At 42.5% G+C, this 21,253-nt stretch overlaps 1 protein-coding gene across 2 annotated transcripts in view; it reads left to right on the top strand.

Annotated features, from left to right (window-relative positions):
- PGM2L1 (phosphoglucomutase 2 like 1) overlaps positions 1-15,087 on the top strand; it is a 52,072-nt gene extending 36,985 nt beyond the window's left edge. For both annotated transcript variants that reach the window (XM_062198250.1, XM_062198251.1), the window contains exons 7-14: positions 1,606-1,795; positions 2,099-2,196; positions 2,854-3,034; positions 5,569-5,662; positions 5,898-6,027; positions 6,266-6,455; positions 11,233-11,366; positions 13,302-15,087. In XM_062198250.1, coding sequence (XP_062054234.1) covers positions 1,606-1,795; positions 2,099-2,196; positions 2,854-3,034; positions 5,569-5,662; positions 5,898-6,027; positions 6,266-6,455; positions 11,233-11,366; positions 13,302-13,404 — 1,120 coding nt within the window. In that variant the 3' untranslated portion in view covers positions 13,405-15,087. The remainder of the gene's footprint in view (positions 1-1,605; positions 1,796-2,098; positions 2,197-2,853; positions 3,035-5,568; positions 5,663-5,897; positions 6,028-6,265; positions 6,456-11,232; positions 11,367-13,301) is intronic.
- Positions 15,088-21,253: the final 6,166 nt, after the last annotated feature.

The following is a 21,253-nucleotide window of genomic DNA, read 5'->3' as shown; positions in this document are numbered from 1 at the left end:
TGTTACTAAAAAGGCTTGTGAGTCCTAGAAATCCCAGGTTGTGATTTCTAAATACCACTTCCCACTGAAAGGAACCAGAATTCTTTAGAGAAATTTGTGGTTATTGGACTGGAGCAGAACATGTACTGTGCCTGGAATATCTCCATTTTTCTTAAGCCATAAAACAAGAAATTATCAGTGATACAGCAAAAGGATATAGGAGCCAATTTGAAGGGGGCTCCCGGGAAACCAGAATTGGACAGTTGCATATAAAAAAAAATTCACTAGAGAGAATTAAAACATTTAGCATTGGGGCTAGTGTTGTGGTGCAGTGGGTTAAGCTGCCTCTTGGAACACTGTCATCCCATATCAGAATGTTGGTTCAAGTCCCTGCCACTCTACCTGCCATCCCATCTAGCTTCCCACTAGTGAACCTGCGAAGGCAGTGGAAGATGGCCCAGGTGCACACCTGTAGTACCTGAAGTACTGAAATTCTTGAGTGAGAAGAGATGGAACCAGGGCAGAAGCAGAGGGCTTGACCTTGGATAGAGAGAGCACTTCCTTGCTGTTGTTGAATGAGAGAAGGACAAGTTACATGTGGATGCTACAAGGCTGTGGATTTGGTGTGAAAGGGTTAGGCAGTTCCATCAGATGGCTTCTCTCTGTGTCTGAGGTGAAGGAGGAAGAAAGAAAGAAGGTCACAGGGGAAGATATCTTGGAGAGTAAAAAGTGTGAGCTTTTGTGGTAACAAAGTAGGGATTGCTTGGGGCAGGTGTCCTGGTGCAGTGGGTGAGGTCACCCCTTGGGACATCTGCCTCCTATCAGAGTGCCAGTTTGAGTCCCTACTACTCTCCAATCCAGTTTCCCACTATTTCAGCTGGGAAGGCAGCAGATAATGGGTCAAGTGCTTGGGTCCCTGCCACTCACATGGGAGCCCTGGGTGGAGTATCTGGCTCCTTGCTTCAGCCTGAAACAGACATGGCTGTTGTATGCAGTTGGAGAGTCGACCACCAGATAGAATATCTGTTTTTCTCTCTCTCTCTCTTTTGCTCTGTCGCTTGCTCTGCCTTTCAAATAAATCTTTTTGGAAAAAAAAAAAAAAAACAGAATTGCTTTACACTGTTGAGGCTCCATTAAAAATGAAGCTATTGAATCTTTTTATGAGATTCACTCTCAGTATTTAGCTATTTTGGTCCATGTCTGGAAAATGTACGTTTTGTATTCAGCTAGAGTTGGAGTACTGGAAGGTCAGGGTAAGCAGAGTGATGCATAGGAAAGTGAATGAAATTCCGTGCCTTGGAACCTGAGCTGGACTTGAATGGAGTGAAGAAAGCAGAGGTCTGCTAGAAGGTGAGAAAGCTGGGTTCAGAAGACGGTTCTGGTCAGACGAGATTGAACGGCGGCTTGTTTAGGGCAACAGCACAGCACCTGGAGGGGAGCTGAGCAAATCAGGAAGTCGAGCCACAAAGAACAATACAGTTCAGTTTAAAATATTTTAATCTTTAGTATTCAATCATTTCTGCTTAATATCTTAAGGTTCTGCTGATGGCTGTAATCATTTTTTTTAAATTACGTCATAGGTGACAAGCTTTTTGGTACTGATTGAATGGTGATTTTACTTTACAGGGAATTAAACTCAAAAACCACCTTGAAATTTGTGCACACATCTTTCCATGGAGTCGGACATGACTATGTACAGACGGCTTTCCAAGTGTTTGGCTTCAAGCCTCCAATTCCAGTACCAGAACAAAAAGATCCTGATCCAGACTTTTCTACTGTGAAATGCCCGAATCCTGAGGAAGGAGAATCTGTGCTGGTATTTTTTAATATTTAAAATATTACTCATTAATTAATAACCATCAGAATAGATAGAACTCATTGGTGATTTGAAGATTACTCACAAAGGCAGAAACCACTGAAATTTGCATCTTTTAAACTATATGGGAGCCACAGACTGTGTTTAGGTTACAATCCGTATGGTGCGTATCCCTGTTTGTAGGCTCCTTATTTTAAATTTAGCCAAACTATATACCTTCTAAAATTCACCTACCATAGGGCCAACATTTAGAGATATTAGCCTCAAATTTAGGTTCTTCAGCCTTTTTGGTCACTGTTTCAGGAACTTTCCCTGAGACTGGCAGAGAAAGAAAATGCCCGGATAGTGCTCGCCACGGACCCTGATGCAGACCGACTCGCCGTGGCAGAGCTCCAGGAGAAGTAAGTGCAGTCTATCACTTAGTCAAAGGCTTGAACTCTGAAAAGCAATTGATTTCAAGTCTTACAGACTCATTGAAAATATAAGAGCATGAATCTTCTGTAAGTCCACCATCCCAAGATAACCAGGAAAGTTGATATTTGGACGTTTTGTTCCTGTATTTTTTACTCAAATATTTAAAGATATATCTGTTTTGATGAAATTGTGATCATATTACATATAGTGTTTTAGCTTCATTATTTTTTATTTCAATTTTACTGTGAACATTTATATATTGTTTGAAAATAATATTTTAAAAACAGGAAAATATCCCAATAGATTGCTTTATCAGTGATTAGATTTTCTAGTCTTGGTCCTCTGGGTTACTAGGTATTTTTGCCCTTATAATGTGACAAATTTTCCTACATAGAAAAGCTAAAACATTTATCATAATTTTCATCACATGAAGAAGTATAAAAGCAGTATTGTAATAATTTTCGAAAAGATATTCCAGCCATTCCCACCCTAAGGCCATCCCTGAATCATTAGCAAAGAATTAGTAGTAAATGTTTTTCTCAAAAACCCCCACATAATATTTTCTGGGTCTTTGGCTGTCTTAGAGTTAAGAAGTTTACATAAGTTAGAAAGGTCTTGATTGTGAATTTTTACTCTCTCTGCAGTGGTCATTGGAAAGTTTTCACAGGGAATGAGCTGGCAGCTTTGTTTGGGTGGTGGATGTTCGATTGCTGGAAGAAAACTACAGCAAGAAATGCTGATGTGAAGAATGTGTACATGTTAGCCACCACAGTCTCATCTAAAATTTTGAAGGCAATTGCCCTTAAAGAAGGATTTCATTTTGAAGTAAGAAGGATAACATTTGTGTGCTTTTCTTCCTTTTTTCAATGGTTTATTTTATTTATTTATTTACTTGAAGGAGTTACAGGGAGAGGAGGAGAGACAAAGAGATCTTCCATCTGCTGGTTCACTCCCCAGCTGGCCACAATGGCCAACATAGCCAGGAGTTTCATTCAGGTCTCCCACGTGGGTGGCAGGGGTCCAAGTACTTGCGTCATCTTCTGCTGCTTTTTCTGGGCCATCACCAGGGAGCTGGATGGAAGTAGAGCAGCCTGGACATGAACATGCAATGCTGGCATTGCAGGCAGCAACTTTACCCTCTACCCCACAACTCCGGCTCCAGTGCTACTTTTCTTTTTTTTTTTTTTTTTTTTTTTTATTTTTGACAGGCAGAGTGGACAGTGAGAGAGAGACAGAGAGAAAGGTCTTCCTTTTGCCGTTGGTTCACCCTCCAATGGCCGCCGCGGTAGGCGCGCTGCGGCCGGCACACCGCGCTGTTCCGATGGCAGGAGCCAGGTGCTTCTCCTGGTCTCCCATGGGGTGCAGGGCCCAAGGACTTGGGCCATCCTCCACTGCACTCCCTGGCCACAGCAGAGAGCTGGCCTGGAAGAGGGGCAACCGGGACAGGATCGGTGCCCCGACCGGGACTAGAACCCGGTGTGCCGGCGCCGCAAGGCGGAGGATTAGCCTGTTGAGCCACGGCGCCGGCCTCCGAGTGCTACTTTTCTACACCTCTTGATATATGTGAAAGACATCTCCCCACCAAAACTGACTTTCACTGACTTCATTTATAATTCTCATACTTTTTCCTAATTCTGCTAACTCTTTGTGTAATCTTTTTTATAATTTAGACACCTTGAGCCAAACTCATCTGGTGTTTCACCTAGGAATTTCTGGGACTAAGATGAGACACTCTTTTAAAAATACATTAACACTTATTAGTTCACAGAGTAATATCTGGTTTTCCCACTGGGAAAATCTGGTTCCTGGTGACCTCATCAGTAACACAGGCTCTACTCTAGAAAGGTGTCATCAACTCCTTGTTCAGGCACAGTCTTAAGACTTATCCACTAAATTGCAAATTAAGATTATACATCTACAAAACAAGTAATGATTATCCTTCACACCAAATAATTAACCTTTGTGACCCTCAGGCAGTCAGACTGACCATTTGTTTCAGGCTTCTTTGACTAACATCAGTTATGTTGCTTTTCCTAGACCATCTTTGCTAAATAGTAATGAGAATATCACTTCTAGGCTTTTCTCTCAAGTCAAAAATCAAGCCACAGGTCTTAACACCAATTAACTGAGTAGAAGGAAATGTCTTTTTTTTTTTTTTTTAAAGACTATTTATTTGAAAGTCAGAGTTGGGGGTTGGGGGGGACATAGAGATCTTCCATCCACTGGTTCACTCCCCAAATACCTGAAACAGTCAAAGCTGGGCTGATCTGAAGCTAGAAGCCAGGAGCTTCTCCCAGGTCTCCCAAGTGGGTGCAGGGGCCCAAGAAATGGGCCATTTTCTGCTTTTTTCCCAGGCACACAGCAGGGAACTGGATCAGAAGCATCTGGGACTCAAACCAGCGCCCATATGGGATGCCAGCACTGCAGGCGACGGCTTGACCCACTACGCCACAGCGCCGGCCCCTAGAAAATGTCTTTATGAAATAGAGCTTTCAATCTTAAGACTTTCTAAAATAGAAGATAGTATTTATTCAAGCATAAGATGTTGAACTACAGTAATGTTAATGTTTTCCTTCTTTATATCTTTGGCAAGAAAAAAAATGTATGAATACAAAAGAGAAAAAAGAAATGATTCTAAAAATTTGCAAATGCTAAACTCCAGAATGAGTGTTTTACACATAGCCTTTCTGTTGACTGTGAAACAGGGCACATCTTTAAGTGAGCTGTACCTACCAAGTGAAAAATCTCCGAAACTCATTACTAAAGAAAGATCTAGTAACTACCTTGGTGGTCTTATTTAGGCTACCGTGTTATGGAAAGGTACACTTGGTTCAAGCATAGATTGTGATAATATTGAAAGGGCACCACTCAAAAAATTCAAGGTCTTTGATAATCCGAGGAGACTAAACCTCCTTCATGGAGGACAGTCAGAGGCAGTGTGAGCGAAAGCTGCCTTCCTCTCACAAGCAGCGTGATCTCAGGCGAATAAACTTAGCAGCTGAGCGGCTCAGCCTCTGTCCGGCAAAGGAGTGTGAACGTTTAAAAAATGATGCTGTGCAGTACGTATTAGAGTACTGAGTATGATAGGTGATGATTATGTATGTTTATGTTACGTTGTGACTGGATGCATCACACTTACAGACTCTAGCTTATATTCAGTATAAGTCACCTGATGCGATATTCCGTAACATAGGTCATCAGCAGTGGCGTTCGTGGTGCTTTATGGTCACTGTGTAAATCTGGTGTGTAGACTATACCAGGAGGTCACCATGAGAGTATTGGTACGTTTAGTGATAAGTTTTTCTTTCATCTGTGTTTGCGAGAGTCTCTTAACTAGAGTGGCCTCCTCTGCATTTCAGGAAACATTACCAGGTTTTAAATGGATCGGAAGTAGGATAAAAGACCTCCTGGACAATGGAAAAGAAGTCCTTTTTGCATTTGAAGAGTCTATTGGTATGTAGTAAAATATTAAAATGTTTGAGACCTGATTGAGAGAATTTTTAAAATCTGATGATTCTATAAAGAGGAATTTCAGAGAACTTGTCAGTGGGTAGCTGACAAGAAAAAGAAAGGAGCCCCAGGAAGTTTGGCCTGGGTGGGTTTTGTCTGTCCCCAGGGTCCTTCAGAGGACATGGGGAGCTGCTGAATGCGACCTGCCCCTTTTCTGAAGGCGCTTTGCCGTCCCCAGGTTTCCTGTGTGGAACTTCGGTTTTAGATAAAGATGGGGTGAGTGCCGCCGTTGTTGTCGCTGAGATGGCGTCTTACCTGGAGACCATGAACACCACATTGAAACAGCAGCTGACTAATGTTTATGAAAAGTAAGTTCTGCCGTCATTTCACATGCTGGGTTTTTCTGTCTTTCATTCTTATGTCTTACCCTTGGCTTTCTAAATTTGTTGTGGTGGAAGCGCCAGTTTTTTTTTTTTTTTTTAAGTTACAACTGTCGGAATTAAGAATTGCCACTTTCCACAGAATATTATAATATGCTTATATTTAATATATGGTTCTCTAAGCACTATCTGAAATCTGATTTTAGCACTTTAAATCTTTGTACAGATATGGTTATCATATTTCAAAAACTTCATATTTCTTGTGTTATGATCCACCTACCATCAAAAGTATATTTGAAAGGCTTCGCAATTTTGATTCTCCAAAAGAATATCCAAAATTTTGTGGGACATTTGCTATATTGCATGTACGGGACATTACCACTGGATACGACAGCAGCCAGCCGAATAAGAAATCAGTAAGTACCAATGTTTCTTTTCCAAATGATGAGAAAAAAGTAATGGTTCATGACACCAAGAAGCCTAGAGGCAGAAAATATTTCATATGGAGCTCAAAATGTTGATTGGTATATCACAAAGATTACAATGTAAGGAACAGCCAGATGGAAAAGATGCACAAGGCTCCGCACTGGGAGCTGGGGTGGGGCCTGGAGCTCCATGCCGTCTTCAGGGCCACCACCTTCCCAACAACTGCATGGGTTCACCAACCTGGGAGCTCCTGTAAGTACCTATTTTTAATCTTTTTTTCCTGTCTATTTTATTTTTTAGTTTGAGAGAGAGAAAAAGAACTCCAATCCTCTGGTTTACTCCCCTGATGCCTGCAATGGCCAGGCTGGGCTGGGCCAAAACTGGGGAGCCAGGAACTCAGTCCGGGTCTCCCATCTGGGTGGCAGGGGCTCAGCAGCGTGAGCCGTCACGTGCTCCCGCACAGGGTCTGCGCTGGCGAGACGCTGGAGTCGGGAGCCAGGGTGCTGTCCAGCCACAGGCTCCCCACTTGCTCACACACTATGTTGCTAAAACACCACATGTGTCTTCTGAGAAAGAGGAGGTTTATTATTGCAGGCACAAAGGGAGACAGGATAAATAAAAGCAGCGAAATCCAGACCCATCTCCCTGCTGAGAAAGGGTTTGGGAAGTCGTAGAGTTAGGGTAAATGGGGTGAGGAAGGGGATGAGGAAAGTCCTCTGAGCGTACACAGCACCAAGTCTTGCCCACGGACATTGCACATTCAAAGATGGCTGCTGAAGTGTCACCGAGGGTGTCATTTAACATTATAGCGAACTCTACGCCGACGCTCTGGTGGTCAGGGTTGATCTGAACAGGGCTCCAGTTAGAGTTTTGGTGTAAACAATTAAATCTGCCTTCGTCAGAGATCCTAAAAAGGCAGTTCAGCAGACTTTTAGCAAAGACAACTATTATGGGTTGGCAAGTTACCATGCAACAGACAGGCAAAGGACAGTTAGAAGCTGTTACTAATTTGGCAGCTAAGGGAAGCTTGCTGTTAAGCAAGGGGGCGGGGAGCTTTTTTGTTGTGCACAGTTTGAAGAGTCAGGAGTCAAGCACAGGCACCCGACCTGGGATGCAGATGTCTTAACTGGCCTCTGACCCGTGCCTACCCCGTACCTGGTGTTCTTAATTGTTGTTGTAGTTGTGAACAATTTGTAGTCATTCACACTGCAGTGAAATAGTGGAACTTCAGGCCCATTGGTTTTCTCCAGAGCAGCTTTAAGCCCACTGACTGGTCTCTGTGACGTTGATCTTATTCTCCTCATTCCCCAGATAATTTATACTTCCCCAGGGTGAGGGAGAAGAGGTAGAGGAGAGAGAAAAACTCAGTGATGATGCTAACTAATGCTGAAAATACAGTCCAGGAGCCTGCACTTTCAAAGCCATGTATCTTTCTGATTTTAACTTCCCTTTCTAACCTCTTCTTTATACCTCAGCCGAACAACACAACTTCGAGTTTCGTACATGCATGTGTGTGGTTTCACTTTCGGTGTTTTTGATCAAGCTGTTTCCTGAGTTTACCTTTGCTTCTTGCTGCTATAATAGGTCCATATCTCAGCCATCAAGAGTTAAGGGAAGTGTTAGCTCCGCCATACAACCTCCAGACGCCATAATCAGATGGCTTTCTCCTGAGACTCCATTACCTTGTATAACTTCCTCCTCTCACTTGTTCCTTCCTATTTCATGTTACTGTTACAGTGTATGTGACTGGGCCAGTTCTAATGTACTTTTGTACCTCTCACAGCTCCTGCCTATACTCCAGGTGCGCAAGAACGAATATTTAAATGGCACAGATTACTAATCGTACTCATTTTGTTATTGTTATGATGATGTCTGTTAGCCTAAATTTCCATTTGTAGCATTCTTATATTGTCTCAAGATTCTAGGGACATGCTATATTTTGAGATATCTGCAGCTTCTTGTATAGAATACTACCCATATTCCACTTCTGTGTATTGATACAATTGACAAAAATGGGTTCCCGGTTGATATTCTATATATGTGTGTATAACTGTATTTGTGTCTATGTTTCTGTCTTTGTAAGTTACTTAAAAAGAACAGAATCTCTTCATTTCTCTAATGTTGCTATGCTTTCTTTGGTGTAATGCTTTTTTCCTCTTAATTCTCTTTAAAGTTTAAGATGCTGGTTATTCAAGATGTTTCCTCGTTTGTTCTCCTCTGATACAACTGTTTTCTGAGGCAGGTTGCATGTGTGCTACTATCTGCATGGTTACATGGTAACTACCAAAGACTTCCTCTGAGTTCCCTCTGCCTTCCACCGGACACCGGTCCTGTCTGTGTATGAGAACCCTGTGTGCTGCAGGCTCGGGGCACTGTTCTGCAGTCAAGAGGCTCGCAGAGAAGCAGACAAGCAAAGAGCAACTACTTTATGCAATGATAAGTGCACCAGGGGTGTGTCAGGTGCTGAGGAAGAGCAAGGGAAGGACCCCTCACTCTGATTTCAGGGGTGAGGGGAGCTTATGGAAGATCAGAAGGCTTTTCTCAGTGAGTTCTCAGGTGTGATTAGAAGTTACCCAGGAGGCCAGTGCTGTGGGATAGCGGGTCAAGCTTCCGCCTGCTGTGCTGGCATCCCATAAGGGCGCCGGTTCAAGTCCCAGCTGCTTAATTTCTGATCTAGCTCTCTGCTATGGCCTGGGAAAGCTCTTGGGCCCCTGCACTCACGTGGGAGACCAGGAGGAGGCTACAGGCTCCTGGCTTCAGATCAGCACAGCTCCAGCCATTGCAGCCAATTGGGGAGTGAACCAGCTGATGGAAGACCTCTCCCTCTCTCTGTCTCTCCTTCTCTCTGTGTAACTCTGACTTTCAAAGAAATAAATAAATCTTTTAAAAGAAAAAAGTTACCCAGACACAGGAGGAAGTGAAAGCATTTCAGTAAATGGAGTAAATGAAGTGCAAGGTCTGGAGAAGAGGAGGCCCCTCAGAGGCTCTTCGGAGAACCACAGGCAGTTGTCTGTAACTGGTGCATGGGGTGAGAGGAGGAAAGGCCTGGGTGGGAGTGGGTCACGAAGGGTGAACTTCAGGCAGGAAGGCCAGCTGGGACACTGGAGGCCTGAATTCAGTGTGATAGCAGTGGTGATGAAGAGACTTGGACAAAGTTGAGTTAAATAGAGGGCAGAATAGACAGGACTTGTTGATGGTCTGTGAGTGAAAAAGAAGGGGGGTCGGCACTGTGGCGCACTGGGTTAAAGCCCTGGCCTGCAGTGTTGGAATCCCATATGGGTGCCAGTTCGAGCCGCAGGTGCTCCACTTCCAATCCAGCTAGCTCCCTGCTAATTCACCTGGGAATGCAGCAGAGGATGGCCCAAGTGCTTGGGCCCCTGCACCCATGTGGCAGACCCAGAGGAAGCTCCTGGCTTCAGATCACCTCAGCTCTGGCGATTTTGGCCATTTGGGGAGTGAACCAGAGGATGGAAGACCTTTCTAACTCTGCTCTTCAAATAAATAAAAAAATAAATCTTAAAAAAGAAGGGAGAAGGTCTCTGTCTTAAGCAAGTGGTGTGTGGAACCACTGACCAAGAGAGAGGTCCCAAGGGACAGGACCAGGGCTGGGAACACTTGGGGAAGTGTACCACTGTCAACCCCAGAATAACGCCAAAATAAGACCCCCAGCCTCAACAGCCTGACATGGGGGCTAAGAACAGTCCCAGTATTGACTCATATATTCAGTGTCAGTAAAGCTTCACTTTTTAAAAAATTTTTCATTTAAAAACACAAGTAGCTTTTGTGTACCCCAGAGTATTATTTTGCATATCCTCTGAAAGGCATGGATTTCTCTTTGGAGACCTTTGATGGACTGCGAAGTACTTGGCAAACACAGAGGCAGTTTGGACTTTGGAGCAGAGAGACCTGGTTCCAGTCCTTCTTCTACCACTCAGTTGATTGTCTCAAGCAGGTCATTTACTCTCTCTGAGCCTTGTCCATGAAATGGCAGCAGTACTTACTTTGCAGGATTAGTGTTGAGAGCTGGAGATGATCTATGTAAGACAGATAACCCGATGCCTGGACCGGCACAGGAGCCCAGGAAATGGAATGTTTGTGGACTATACACTATTTCTTTTATATTTATTTTAAAGATGTATTTATTTATTTGAAAGGCAGAGAGTTACAGAGAGGCAGAGGCTTGGGGGGGGGGGGGGGGTTCCATCTGCTACTTCACTCTCCAAATGACCACAATAGCCGGAGCTGAGCCTATCTGAAGCCAGGAGCCTAGAGCTTCTTATGGGTCTCCCGCATGGGTTCAGGGGCCCAAGGACTTGGTCCATCTTCTGCTGCTTTTCCAGGCCATTGCAGAGAGCTGGATCAGAAGTGGAGCAGCTGGGACTCAAACCAGATGGGATGCCAGCACTGCAGACAGCGCTTTACCCGCTATACCACAGCACTGGCCACAACTCTTTTGTATTTTGTAATTCTTTTAAATTAAAAAATGTTTAATTCTTGTAAAAAATATAAAATTGACTGTCTTAACTATTTTTATGAGTAAATTCAGAAGTGTTAAGTACATTCATATTGTTGTGCAATAGATCGCGAGAACGTTTTCATCTTGCCTAACTGAAACACTGCCCATTAACTCCCCAGCCCTGGCAGCCGCCATTCTGCTTGCTGTGAATTTGCCTACCTTAGATAACCCATAGAAGTGGAATGTATTTTATAGTCTTGAGAATGAAAAGGAGCGAATGTATAATCCAGCTGTTGTTGCCCTTTGCCTAGGTGTTGCCTGTGAGTAAAAGCAGCCAGATGATTACATTCACCTTTCAGAATGGCTGCGTTGCTACTCTACGGACAAGCGGGACAGAACCAAAGATAAAGTATTATGCAGAGATGTGTGCATCCCCTGACCAAAGGTGAGAATTGCTTTCTTAGATATATCCACAAAATCTTGATTGAGAAATAATATATATACATTGTATCTATGTATGTATATACATTCGCACACCGTGGAGTTAGAAGACTTTCTGAGTCTGTGTTTATTGCCAAATATTCATTTTCCACATCTGCTATGATTTTACGTAATCATCCCAGTTGATTTCTTTTTAAGCATATGAATTGTGAGTAAATTAATTTGACTCTAATAACTATATCCAAGGCTGTTTAAACTTATTAAAAGAAACATTTCCTATAATGTTTTCATTGATCACTATATTTTGGAGAAGATGAGTTTTTTTGGTATTTCCTTCAGATTTCAACAAAGGTACATTATTTTTATTCCCCACGTCTTTGCATTAAGATTTCATTTCCTGTAGGGAAAAGTTAAATACCTCCTATAGTCATTAAGAACAGAGTTTAAAGTCAACCAAATTGGGCAATGCTATATTTGGTTTAAAATGAAAGATGGTTATTTTTTTCTTTAATTTTTATTTACTTACTTGAGATGCAAAGAGGGAGACAGACGGAGACCAACCATTCCCATCATCCCCTACACTCCCCAGATGCCTGTGGGTGCCAAAAATCCAACTACCTAAGCCATCACCACTGCCTCCCAGGGGCTCCATCAGCTGGGAGCTGGAGTCAGGAACCAGAACCGTGATTCAACCCAGGCACTCCAGCGTGGGAAGTGGGTGTCCCAAGCGGCATCATAGCCACGGAACCAAATGTCTGCCCCCCGAATGCAGTTTAAAAGTCTTTCCCAGAGATCTTAGACAACAGCAGCTCCTCAGGGATGACTTTGAAGGGTTTACTTACAATTATATATGTAGGTTTTTTAAAAGATTTATTTATTTATTTATTTGAAAGTCAGAGGTACAGACAGAAATAGAGATGTCTTCCTTCTGCTGGGTCACTCCTCAAATGGCTGCAATGGCCAGCGCTGGACCAGGCCAAAGCCAGGAGCCAGAAACTCCATCAGGGACTCCCACGTAGGTGGCAGAGGCCCAAGCACTTGGGCCGTCTTCCACTGCTTTTCCCAGGCCATAAGTAGGGAGCTGGATTGGAAGTAGAGCTGCTGGGACACAAAGCAGTGCCCGTATGGAATGCCAGGGTCATAGGCAGCAGCTTTACTGGTCACGTCACAACGCTGGCTCCATATTTATGCGTTTTTTAAGCCTCAAATTCTTTCAGTCATACCTCCTTCTGCTGCCTGAAAGATGTTATCCTATAAAATCTTTATGAATATTCTTCAGAGTACTTCAGGAGACCATTTATCTTACCATCTGATATTAATGCTCAAAGATCTAGCAGAATTCTTTTTTGTTTTGTTTTAAAGATTTATTTATTTATTTGAATGGCAGAGTTCCAGAGAGAGGAGGAGAGACAGAGAGAGAGAAGTCTTCTATTGGTTCATGCTCCAAATGGCCACAACAGCCGGGGCTGGGCCAGGCAAAAGCCAGGTGCCAAGAGCTTCATTCAGGTCTCCCGCATGAGTGGAAGAGATCCAAACACTTGGGTCTGCTGCCTTCCCAGGTGCATTAGCAGGGAGCTGGATTGGAAGTGGAGCTGCCAGGACTTGAACCAGCACCCATATGGAATACTGGCAATGCAGGTGGCAGCCCAGCCTGCTACCACAATGCCAGCCCCTAGGAGAATTCCTTAGATCTACTGTAACTCATCCATTTATCATTTGCCAAGGAACTCCTGTTATTACAGTTTACCTTCAGTTTGTGATAGTGGTGTTTCCTTTGTGATTGTGTGTGTGTTTGTGTGTGTTTTAACAGAGTAAATTTCTCTTTTGTTAACAATTAATCATTCTTCAGGTATATGCCCTCTTTAAAAAGCAAAGATTATTTTCATAGCCTTAAAATCTGTTTAAATTAAGCACTTCAAAACTTAATCTTTCTCCTTAGTGACACAGCCTTACTGGAAGAAGAGTTGAAGAAACTCATCGAAGCCCTCATTGAGAATTTTCTTGAACCCAGTAAGAATGGACTGACCTGGCGCTCTGTCTAGGGCACACCTGTGCATCCTGTCCTTGCCTGGCATACGGAACAGAGCAACTGAGAACTCCCCTGTGTTGAACCTCGTGTTAGCTTTCTCTCTCGCTCATTCAGCCAAGTATCGTTTTCCTTTTATTTTCTGTCTTTTTTTTTAGTTAACTGACTAAACTGAGTCAGTAAACTGACTAAAACACACTGCATAAATTTCAAGTGAAATAGTCCGGAGAGAAGTGATTCAAATTTTTTTTTGGTATTTTAAAAGTCATTACATCAAAAGTATTACAGTAACACGTCGTTCTTCCTGAATAGAAACATGATAATACAAAAGTGAGTTTTATTATTAAAGTGTGATTAAGCTTAGTTCCATATCTTGTAATTGTGTATAGCATGGTAAAAAAATCTGATAAATGTTATATAATTATATGGTTAGTTATGGGAATCCATAATATTGGCAGGAATAAGAAACTGCTCCAAGATCATAATGGAAAAGTATCATTGTTATATCACAGATATTAATTTACAGCTTAGAGTATTTAAAATAGGGTCTGTAGCATTTCTAGCTTAGAGCAGATGTTGTGTGTTTCAGCAGCTGGTTCAGGTGCCTGTGGTGCAGTGTGGACTTCCTGTGATATTTAACATGTTTACTGAACAAGGAACAGTAGTGGCATTGTTCTCTTAGAGTGTCCCTATGCCTTCTCAGGGTCTGGTGTGAACTGAAACAGTTTCTGCATTGGGTATCAATTAATTTTCAGGAGTTAAGGAAAATCTTCCAAACTATATAGGTGCTTCCTCTGTATCCAGTGGGTTTGCTGATTTGAAAATCTTAGGATTGTAAATAAAGGTCATTTAAAAGTGGGCTTAAGGTAACTGTGGTTAAGAATCTTCACATTAGAACTGTGTCAGTTACAACCTTTAAAGAAAAAATCTGAACTGAGAAATAAGCTCTGAATTTGACAGTATAACTTTTGAATTACATTTTTGTGAGTACAATTATTTCTTTATTTGATGGAGTCATGCTAATTTTACTAAGAAGGCATCCAGATTTTAAGTATTCTGAAACACTAAAACTATACTTTTAAAACTAAAGTCCAGTTTAGTATAACCTCTTGCAGGCTTCTGTAGAATCTCTGATCACGTGGTGATTATTTATATTTTTATTTTTTCAGTGGGGAAACTTTTTTTTTTTTTTTTTCATGAAAATCACTCCGGGCTGATTCTAGTCCCTTGAGAAGACATTCAGAGAAAGGCTAGTGAACCTCCTTACGGTTTATATTGTCCTGTATACTTTGCAGAACATGTATGTGCTTTAGTTAAAAAGTGGCAATGACAAGATCTTGGGTATGATCCTAATAAACAGATTGCCTCTAGCAGATTGCACTGGTATTAGAGAATTTCTTTCCTAAAAATAATAACAACAAAGTTTGAACTGATTAGAACATTCAGTAAATCATGGTTTGGTACGTTGCAGCTGTCAGCTAACATTCAGTTGAGCTTACATAATCTAAACATGACTTTCAGATTATTGTATTGCCACTATTGTTAATTTGTTCTCCTTACTTTCTTCTAGCTGGATCTTGTATGACTATAGGTAATACACAGTAGCTGAATGTAGAGTGCCACTGCTTGGAGTTTGTCTTCAAAGGCTTCACACTGTAGAAAAAAGTAGAATTTTTTGTTTTATTTTAAAAGAGTGTAAAATATTTTTTTGTTTTACTTACTTTAGGAATGTAGGTTGTAATTGAGGAAATGGCATAGATTCTATAAAGTGGTATATGTTGTAGGTATGAAAAGCATATTTGGTTTTAGTACCTGTGTCTCAGTGACTGATGAAACTGGAGTGCCAGTGCAGCCTGTCCGCAATCACTAAAGCCAGATAACTTTGACATAGTTCAAGATTTTAGTCATCTTAATCAAGGTGAGACATTATCAAAGTTTGGATTTTTGTCTCAAAAATGTAAAAGTCCAAAGTTAAAATTAATAAAGTTCTACAGAGCCTCCTGAAGTACATGGATTGAGGGGATGTTTGATTCTAGCCAAGCTCTGAGTTTGAGCATAATATTAAAAATGAACCTGAGGCCGGCGCCGCGGCTCAATAGGCTAATCCTCCGCCTGCGGCGCTGGCACACCGGGTCCTAGTCCCGGTCTGGGCACCGGATTCTGTCCCGGTTGCCCCTCTTCTAGGCCAGCTCTCTGCTGTGGCCCGGGAGTGCAGAGGAGGATGGCCCAAGTGCTTGGGCCCTGCACCCGCATGGGAGACCAGGAGAAGCACCTGGCTCCTGCCTTCAGATCAGCGCGGTGCGCCGGCTGCAGTGCGCCGGCGGTAGCGGCCATTGGAGGGTGAACCAATGGCAAAAGAAGACCTTTCTCTCTGTCTCTCTCTCTCTCTCACTCTCACTGTCCACTCTGCCTGTCAACAACAACAACAACAAAAAGAACCTGATAGTAGGTGCACCCTTTAAAAGGATAAATTCAGCGAAAGCCCAAGCCAGCCAGTGCTGGCCAGTGGGTCTCAGCCCTGGGCACTGCATTGTTTATCTTTTTCTCTTTGAACAATGTCATGGAAATGAACACATTCTCATTGAGCGTGCAAGTCAAAACTGGGATTTTCTGAAGCTTTAGGGGAAAAGGGAAGAATTAGTGGAACCAAATCAAAGCATAAATTGGAAATAAACAGTAGAAATGAACAAACACTGGAAAGGTTGATAAGATGGCACAGGACATGTTCCTTATGAAGGGCAGCCCGGCCGCTGTAAAGGTGGGGAGTCAGCTACGTGCAGGTAGTGAACCTGCCGTTTTCCTTTGGTAGTGATCACCAAAAAGAAGCCAGGTTCTAGGAGGTGAGAAAAAGTGCCCCTCCCACAGGTTCAATTCCTGCTAGGATGTTGTGTCAGAATATGTGAAAACCTGGAAGGAGACAGAGTAGACATTTAAAAAAGGACAGTTGAAATTTCAGAAAAGAATAAAATAGAAATTAGAAAGTAAGACCTCTGAGAAAAAGTTCAATGAATTCAGATCATTTAGCTCTGGAGAAGAGAAAGCTGCTGTAATAGTTAACTAAATTTTTAAGTTCTTAATTACATGTTTATTGAAGGGTTCACAGTAGGAATGCTGTGCCATGCTCTTCTCCATTTGTAGTGAGGACGAGGCAGGCGTGGGGTATTGGATTTGGGGGGAAAAATGTGCATGAAAAGTCTAGATTAAGATTGAAGAATTTCTTTGATGGGAATCACCATTAAATCTTCTATATGAAATATTTTTCATTACTAAGGGAATAGAAATTTTAAATGCTTTTTGCTACTTTTTTTTTTTTTTTTTTGAGAGGCAGAGAGCTCCCATCTTCTGATTCACTCCCCAAACTCCCAGACTCCCACATCTGGGAGCTAGAAAGCAACCCTGGTTCCTTGTGGATGGCGGGAACCCAATACTTGAGCCATTACTGCTGTCTCCCAAAGTGTGCATTATCAGGAAGCTGCAGTCAGGCGTCAGAGCCAGGAATCAAAGCCAGGCACTCTAATATGGGATATGAGCAGCTCAACCATTAGGCCAAGTGCCTGTCCCTTAGCTGGCCTTTTTTTTTTTTTTTTTTTTTTTTTTTTTTAAGATTTATTTATTTACTTGAGAGGCAGAGTACAGAGAGTGAGAGACAGAGAAAGGTCTTCCATCGGCTGATCCACTCCCCAAATGGCCACAATGGCCAGAGCTGGGCCAATCCGAAGCCAGGAGCTAGGAGCTTCTTCCTGGTTTTCCACATGGGTGCAGGGGTCCAAGCACTTGGGCCATCTTCTGCGGCTTTTCCAGGCCATAAGCAGAGAGCTGGATTGGAAGTGGAGCAGCCGGGACATGAACCAGTGCCCATATGGGATGCCAGCTATGCAGGTGGACGCTTAATCTACTGTGCCACAGCACTGCCCCTCCCCACCCCAACTGGCCTTTTTAAGATTCCTTCCTTTCAACACTCTTTTTTTAAACTTTAGTTGAAACAAAAATGATGTTAAGAGCACTAAAAGTAACATTTGAGTTTCACTCTATCTAGAAGAATTTAGCTCACAAAATAATTTTTATATATTTTTAGTAGAAGGATGAGTATAATGCCTAAAGGCCTGCTTGGGTATTATTTTTCACTTAACCTGGTAAGTTTAGTGAGACTTGAACACAATTTTGTGCATCCTTAAGAATGTATGGCATTATTGATACTTGAGGCTATTGTGTTAAATACAAAATATTGTTACTTAGGTGTAGTAACTTCAGCAGAGAGGTGTTCTGAGAGATTGGGTACTCGGGGATATCTTCATGTAGGAATAGACCTCCTCTTTCTTAAGGAGATCGCTTCTGGAATTGGTGCAACCGAGATGGTAGCTGGAGTTTAATGGAGAACTTGTTCTATGAACTGCTGCTAATTGATGTTTGTGTTTGGTTTTTTTTTTTTGAGATGTTTTCCATGGATGCTTCTGATGCTTGAAAAATCCAAATTCCTCTTGAATCAATTTAATGTTATGCCTTTTTCTGTCTACCTCCCTCTTCTCCTAGGCGCCCTTCCATATTTTGTACTGTGAAAAGCTCTGGCCCTATTACCTCAAATCTTAACTGTGTTCATCCAGAATGCTTTAAACTTATGCGTAGACTGTGTTTGTTTATAGACTTTCTGTTATTTTGTTATTATGGACAATAAGACTTGTGGTAAGTAATTTTAAGTCTCTTTCATAACTTGTTTTGGTCTGTCTGGATACTACTATGTTAATTTATTATGGCCTTTTACAATTCTGAAATCTTTTTTTTATTTCTTAAATTGATCTAGAAACTTATGAGGAAAGAATCATATTGACCAAAATGATGGTCCATTAATCTAGCAGTTTGGGGTTTTGTTGTACCTTGGATAGCCAAAATACAGAATTTGAGGAAATCTTAGCATCTCACCATAATCATAAGAAGTCTAAATACAAAGAGAATGGCTCTTTGCTGACTGTACACAGCATGACTAACGTTCCAGTTGGAAACATGGTATCGAATATTGGTTACTTTAAAATATTCACCATACTGTTGCATTCAGTGTCATCTTTCCTCTTATTAGACTATGTATCTAAAAAAGAGAACCAACCAGAATGAGTCAAGTGACCAAGACAGGGGCAGAATGACATACCTAGTTTGGTTCTCAAAATTTTAAGAGATTTATTTATTTTGAAAGAGTGACAGAGGGAGAGAGGGAGAGAGAGAATGAATGTATCTCCTCCGTCTGCTGGTTCACTCCCCACATGGCTGGAACAGCCAGAACGGGGCCAGGCTGAAGCCTGTGTGGGTGCCGGGGCCCTCATACTTGGGCTGTCCTCTGCTGCCCTCCCGGGCATGCTAGCAGCCAGCTGAATGGGAAGCAGAGCAGCCAGGACTAGAGTTGGCACTTTGACGTGGGATGTGAGTGTTACAAGTGATGGTTGAACCCACAACCACTCTGACGTGGGATGTGAGTGTTACAAGTGATGGTTGAACCCACAACCGGCAGAGGAGCATGAAGGAGGGGGAAGGAAGATTCTATGTTCGCACTTAGGTTGCAAATGAAGTTTGAATTCATAACACATAAAATGATAAAAGTGTTCTAACATAAAAGCGATATCTTTATTCTTGACTTGCTCTGGTGCTGCCAGAATGGAACACCAGGTTTATCACGTGGCCTCTCCGTTTCTCCTCCAGTGCCCCCACACCCAGCAGCCACCTAGCCCCAGGGGCACACGCAGACTCTGGTGTGAGGCATATAAAGTAGATGTCTAGGATACTCCCTGCCCTGAAGAAGCTGAGCTTCTGAAGTATTACTGCCAACTTGCACTGACCCAAAACACTCCTGTTAGCACTGAGCCTCAGATTCTGGGCCTGTTTCTTCATAACTCATTGCCACTCCTTGATGGAGAAGGAGCAGCCGGCTGCCAGCTCCCTGGGGGCAGGAATCGTGGTTTACTGGTTTCCGAATTCACGCCACCTAATTCAGTACCTGTCATAGGTTGCTCGATAACAGGGTTAAGCAGGTTTTATTTTAAAGAAGCAAATAGTTGAAGAAACAATAAAAAGGATTTTCTAATTCAGCTTTCAAATGATTCCCAGTACTGAAATTTCTGATAAGTGATGTGTGTCAAGCACGTACACCCTTTAACACTCAGTTTCTTTGGAGTGAGCAGACTATTTCTACATGGAAATTGTATATAACGCCTAGTATTTTACACTCAAGGCAAGGTGTTGGCTGGGAAGGCTAAGAAGTTATATCTGTGTAGACTGAACATCACTCGTGTAGGTGCCAGTTTGCGCCTTGCTTCCAAGTGTGTCGCAGCAGATCTGGTATCATTTGGTGTGTTTGTGTCTGGTATTACGACTCAGCAGCCTTTCAAGCAAGCGTCTGCATCTGTATGTGTGAGACCTTCTTGTCCAGGCTGGCATGGACCCGTGGTATACATCATTTAATATGCCAGGTAGACATACAGTTAAGAGTGAATTATTTTTCTAAGTGTGTAGCAGTAGCTCAGAATTGTGCCCTTGTTTTAACAGTTTCTGTCAACGTCCTCTACCAGGGTGTATTATAAGTACTGCCTGTGAGAATTTGCACTTTATGTATTTGTGTGTGGATTTTTTGTGGTTTTAGCCAAATGAAGTGTTATCAGTAATAAACAGGTCTCTTCATAGACATGAGTTTCTGTGTGATTTTTATTATCTTAGATACTGGGTAGTTCATGAAGTTCACTGTCCAAACCGAATATATTCTTAAGATAGATGCACAACAAACTCAAGAATCAATTTTAAGTCTAAATGCATCTCCTGGCCCAGCACTTGGTAAATATTCCTGACTGGTTCATCAGAAGTCCCAAATGTATTAGGTGCCCTGCATCTTGCTTTACTTCTCTCTTGCAGTTGACCTAACTTGTCTGCCCATGGTAGCACTAGCTGGCATGATTAGATGGAAGGATTAAAGGTTCGAGAATCCCTCAAAGTCATGGCTGTTGATCTGTGATGTGGTGGTTAGGACTGTTGCCCTGGTCCAGGGTGTCTGCCTGTCCCTCTGATCAGGCTCAAACAGAAAACAGGGTGTCTCATCTTTTTTTTTTTTTTTTTTTTTTTAGGAAAAAGATACATTTACGTACTTATTTAAAAGAGTTAGATCTTCCATCCACTGGTTCACTCCCCAAGTGGCTGCAATGGACCAAGCTGAGCCAGGCTGAAGTGGTGGGGGCCCAAACACTTGGTCCATCTTATGCTGCTTTTTCCAGGCCATTAGTGGGGAGCTGGATCAGAAGTGGAGCAGCTTGGACACAAACTGGTGCCCATGTGGGATGCTGGCAGCACAGGTGGCGGCTTTTCCCGCTATGCCACAGGGGTGGCCCCAAGACAGGGTCTTTTCATCACCTTCTAAATTGAGTATTGTGAGAACCAAACTTACCCCCCACCCAGTTTCTTTATAGCACATAAACAAGTGTACAAATTTAATTAGTATTATCTGTCATCATGAGTGTAGTATGCCATATAGTACTCAATAAGTATTTAATGCATGAACCTAGCTCATGTTTTCTTGCAGAAGAAAAACTCTTATTTTTTTTTAATCTTAATTATTTGAGAGACAGAGAGTTCCCATCCACTGCTTCACTCCCCAGATGCCCATGACACGGCCGAAGCCAGGAACTCAATTCAGGTCTTATGTGGGTGGCAGGACCCAGTGACCTGAGCCATCACCGCTGCCTCCCAGGGTCTGCATTAGCAGGAGCCGGAGGCAGGTGTGGAAGCAGGTACTCTGATGTGGGAACTGGGTGTCCTGAGCAGTATCCTAAGCAGGCCAGTGCTGCCCCAAACACTGAATTCTTGACTATGCATATGTACAGGGCTGCACATGATGA

Source organism: Lepus europaeus, chromosome 7 (genome assembly GCF_033115175.1).
Source record: "Lepus europaeus isolate LE1 chromosome 7, mLepTim1.pri, whole genome shotgun sequence".
In the NCBI taxonomy this organism is placed as follows: Eukaryota; Metazoa; Chordata; class Mammalia; order Lagomorpha; family Leporidae; genus Lepus; species Lepus europaeus.
The sequence above is the reverse complement of the archived record's forward strand: the minus strand, read 5'-3'. Positions and strand labels throughout refer to the sequence as shown.